At 35.3% G+C, this 5000-nt stretch overlaps 1 protein-coding gene across 4 annotated transcripts in view; it reads left to right on the top strand.

The window, feature by feature from the left end:
- LOC119596722 (GATOR complex protein Iml1-like) overlaps positions 1-5000 on the top strand; it is a 44014-nt gene that overhangs the window by 30699 nt on the left and 8315 nt on the right. For all 4 annotated transcript variants that reach the window (XM_037946059.1, XM_037946073.1, XM_037946053.1 and 1 more), the window contains 7 exons: positions 484-662; positions 886-1084; positions 1313-1412; positions 2788-2964; positions 3107-3264; positions 3386-3595; positions 3964-4170. In XM_037946059.1, the coding sequence (XP_037801987.1) occupies positions 484-662; positions 886-1084; positions 1313-1412; positions 2788-2964; positions 3107-3264; positions 3386-3595; positions 3964-4170 (1230 nt within the window). The remainder of the gene's footprint in view (positions 1-483; positions 663-885; positions 1085-1312; positions 1413-2787; positions 2965-3106; positions 3265-3385; positions 3596-3963; positions 4171-5000) is intronic.

The following is a 5000-nucleotide window of genomic DNA, read 5'->3' as shown; positions in this document are numbered from 1 at the left end:
CTAAATACCTCTGTCTGTAGGAGCACTGCATATATATGATCATATTCATATAGTGCACTAAAATTGCACGAGGAGAAGTGGTTTAGAAGTGGTGCTTTACATGTTGACTATCAAATTACTATGGGAAAATCTTTACAACCATATACAAGCAACATTTCCTTTGTGATTCCTGATCTTGTGCAGTATTTGCTGTAGTACAGTACAAACCACCAGATACTGTCTTGTGACTTTACATGGTCTTAACAAGTATCATGCATGAATTATTTTTATGTTTAAAATTAGAAGTCCGCAAAAAAAAATCTTTAACCTCAACTAATACAAGTAAATGCTTTTTATGTAAATGTTAAGAACAAAGTCTAATATATTATATAATGCAAATATATTGACTTCTGTTACTTAGTAAGATAATGAGAATAACTGAATATTCTTTACTCTTTTACATCTCAGTGTCTTGGTATTTAACATAATAGAGTATTGTTCCAGTGTGCTGTTGCTTTCCGAGAGAGATTAGGGAGTAACAGAGTGCTAGAAAGGCCCAGACCACGTTCAGGAGGGAAAACATCGGAACGCTTACACATGGAAAGTGGAAATCGCGAGATGCATTCCGATGCGCCAGAAATGAAGTCCCTTTTAGAGCCAGAAGAAGAAAATAAAGAGGAAGGGTAAATAGAAAGTTCTTTTTCTTTTATTATTCCTTTTTTGAAGTGTCCTAGAACCAAGGATGATGGAAAAAAAACTAATGCACGTATGAAAAAAAGAATAATACTTTTCTTGTATTTTTCCATTTTATCTCTTTGAATATAGTTATCATAAGAATCTGGTGGTTTGTGTAAGATCTAATAAATGTGAAAAAAAAAAAAGTTCAGTGTCATATTTCCTCCCCAGAGAAAACAAGAAGGTAAACCTGAGTTCACCCTTAACGGAAATTGTCGAAATGATGAGAGATCCTGTGAAGGGTGTAGGACTACTAAATAGACAGGCAGGCTTACCAGCTCTGACCTTTATAGCAGCTGATGCCACAACATGGGTCTGTGAGCACGTAGAAGGAGCAAGCACTGAAGTCGTGGCTGTAGACTTATTACAGGTTAGTAATGTGAATGAATGCAAATAATGAGATAAAAGGAAATAAATCTCATTGGTTCTTGAGACGGCTATCCAAATAATTTTGCTGGATTGTTACTGAAAACCTCATGTTTTCTATGTGTCATTCACAAATGTCATTGTATGAACTAACTGTTACTTTTATCTCCCTTTTGTAGAATATACTGTTAAACATTATTTTGAAATGAATTCTGTTTTGTGTTGCTTTCAGAAAATACTCAAGAAAGAATTAATATGTCATGCGTCTGGAGATCGACAGCATCCCTTTGTGCATGGCTTCTTCCTTTACTTCTTTGTAACAGGAAACAAAGGCAAGTTCCACTGTTTGCCTTTTGTGGTTGTCTTTTTTTTCCCCTTATTTTTAATTAATTTTTTTTTTTTATATATACATATGCCTATGTATTATTGGATACACCAATTCTCAGAAAGCCCAGTGACGACAAGTAAAGTTTTTGGTAAAATTTGCTAAGAATGTTGGAACATGCTAGTCTGCAATTGGACGATTGTCTGCTTCATTTTACGATTAGGTGTCACCCAGCATCTGGGATTTTTCACGTGATAGGACGCCACCTGTGTTAATTGATTGAGTTAATTATTTTACAGTTGATTCCTGAGAACTTTGTTTTAAGATTTCATGGTGTTTAGTTTTAGTACTTAAGTAAATAAGAAACTTATTGTTCATGGAAAAATTTAAATGCTATATGATCATATGTGATTCTTTGTAGATTAAGTTTACTGGTATTATTTAGCTACTTACAGACCCTTATGAAGTTACCATGGATCCCTCAGGGATAGCAGATGTCTCCTTGACCTTTATCAGACAGGCTAGATTTGTCAACCTTTTACCTACCACAAGTCATTTTTTCTTACACATGAGTTCAAATGCTCTTGTCATCCCCTCCTCCCCATACTTCTTGTAGCAATATATTTATAAGCATAATTAACATTTTTCCATGAGATTATAGGGTATAAGGATTATTTGATAAAGCAGATAACATTTGCTGAAAAGGATCTGAATAATAGAATCACTAAAAATAATTAGTAGACTTACTGCTGTACTTGTGCCGCTTGTAATGATCTAAAGAGCTAAGCTTGGCTTGTGGGTCACAGGTTGGCCATTCTTGGGCTAGATGTTAAATTGAAAATTCTAAATTAGCATAAAACAAGTTTTGTCTTTTAAAAACTAATTGGTAATCATGAAGAGAGAAAAATATTAGTGGAATATGATGTAACAATGATGTCATGTTTGTATTTAAGATTATACCATATCAGTTTTTTCACTGCTTTACCGTGGTTTTATAATGAAAGAGTACTTTCCTGACATCTTCAAACATCTTTGAATATGCAGATAGTTGAAGGCATAATATATATGAATTCACTTGTCATTATAATAAAGTAAGCTTGCATTCATTTGAATTACCAAAATTAATAAGATTGTGCACTAATGTTCTCAATACCTATACTAGAAAAGCTATTAAATTTTTTTCTTAAGTTAAATCAGTGAAATCAGACAAAAAAAAATATTTAGCCAGTCCGTACCCCCCCCCCCCCCACACACACACGTTTGCATAACTATTGTTTTTTTATTGCTGTGTCTATGCATTTATATGAATGTGGATTTTTGTGTATTATTATTATTATTTATTTATTCTATTTATTTATTATTATTATTTTTTTTTTTCATAGAACAAGACCAAGTATTATGTGATACATCTACATACTCAACCGAATGGCATGAGGTTGAGGTTGAGCCCCTGAGTACAAAGCCTGGTGGAGCTCAGTCAGGCCCTAGATCAAGCTCGCCCTGCCCTACTTTTCTGCAGCCAGATCTCCCTACTTACATCCCATGGAAGGGAAGATATAGTAAGTGTAGTTGGATGATAGTCTCCTTTCTTGATATTTGTGCCATAAACTAGAATTTACAAATCACTACCAGATTTAATATCATATTGGAAAAGTCATACATACTTTTGATGCAGAGTGATGATGTAGTACCTAATTTCAGGTTTATACAGGATTGGGCTGTTGGACATTGATATCAACAACCGCAGTGACAGAATTGAGTGGGGTCACCTCAAACACCATTCACTCTTCTCACCACTTCAGGCCTTCGAGCTCATTACACAGTGGCTGTGCGCAACAGGATCTGTCGTTGCAGACTTGGTATTCTATTACAATTTTTCAGTTGGTCTTGTATGGTCTTGAATGCTTTCCAGAACTAAGGTGATTTATCTGGCAGATTAATGTGTGTAATTTATTATTAATAGAAATGTTTATTCAACAGATGATGAGTTGGCAACGTAAGGCCCTGCCATGTGGCCTTCACCTCTTTCCTGTGCCAAGTGATCCATTTGCCTTGCCATATTCCTACATATCTGATCCTCTACGTGGCCCTATACTGATACCTCTGAATGTGGCATGCCTTAGTAGTTCAGGAGAACCATTTGCACAGTTTACCTCCAGTACTTGGGGAAGACGAATGCATTTGTTTCAGGTGAGGCATCTTTGTTGGAGGGCAAGTACTGAGGGTCAATTAGAATTGGAATAATATGAAAGATGAAGAAAATAGTCAAGGAGGCACAGTGTTAAGGGAAGAGAGAGATGGTAGTAGCTGAAGAAATGGCATAAAGGGAGCTGTATGAGAAGTTAGACAAGGGAGGAGGTACAAGAGGTTAGGCTGATAAGATATATAAATGGAGAAAGTTGAATCAGGAAGCACATTGGATTAGCAAGAAGGAAGTGATGGATGCATAAACATATATACACACACATGTACATTTACATTTACATTTACATATACATATACATGTATTCAGTTATATATTATATATTAACAAAACATACCTTTCACTATTATTTCAGGAGGCAATACTGGAGAGATTTGGGTTTGTTCCCTATGTAACAGAAGCTCACAGCTCAGAACAAAACCAGTACGTGCATGTGACAGGGAACATGTTTATTATGATTCACTCACCAGGCACAGGAGTTCATTCGCACCTTCCTTACCCTCCTGAAGTCTCAAGGGGAAGAATGTCAACTACTCCCGTCACCCCAACCACCTTTCCTCAGGTGAGACCAGAGCAGGTGCTGTAAAACCTTGGTAGGGTTTATGGTATTCAGACAGATAGCTTGAAATATCAGTTGTGTTATTTGTTATAGTCCTGTATAACACTTGACGCAGTTTATCATGTGACACATGTTTGATGATTTGGCAGATTCATTGCTTTGTAGTTTTGGTGCTTGATTTAATGTTTATTTCCTTCATTTACTAATGTATTAATTAGATTTCACTAAGTGATTTGTAGTCTAACCCTGATACCATTTACAATTTAATTTAATAAGATACAGTACCTACTTCATTTGATAGCTCTTCTGAATGTCACTACTTCATTTTGTGCCTTTATTTCAGTGGTGGACAATTGGGAGGATCTGGGGGCCATGTAATTTGAAGTGAAGGCTTGAAATAGATCTAGAAAAAAAGGATGCTTGAAACAAAACTAAAGTAATATTTTTATTAGGGAAATTGCCCATATTTTCATGATCACTAAAATATTTCATGGGTGTTGTCCCCTCCCAATATCAAGCCATGTGTCTGCCTCTGCTTGTTTCCTTAATTTTTTGTTATGACATTATCTTGTTCAATCGATTTACTAAAGTACATTTGAAGTAGTTTCAGCTATAGTCAAATATTCAGACCACTCAAGGATTAAGTTTTGCCGTCCTCGATGTGCATGGGGCCTCTGGTAAACAGGGATAGAAAGAATCTACCTCCCAATAGATGTATGGTAAATGTTTCAGCCATACAATATTTGATTTTGTTGTTAGTTACTTTTGGGATATATATTTCTTATATATTACTCAGATATTCATTTTATTAACATTAATGTAGAAAGTGTCAG

The sequence above is a fragment of the Penaeus monodon genome, chromosome 3 (genome assembly GCF_015228065.2).
Source record: "Penaeus monodon isolate SGIC_2016 chromosome 3, NSTDA_Pmon_1, whole genome shotgun sequence".
Taxonomy (NCBI): Eukaryota; Metazoa; Arthropoda; class Malacostraca; order Decapoda; family Penaeidae; genus Penaeus; species Penaeus monodon.
Note: the sequence above shows the minus strand (reverse complement) of the source record. Positions and strands in the feature narration are given on the sequence as shown.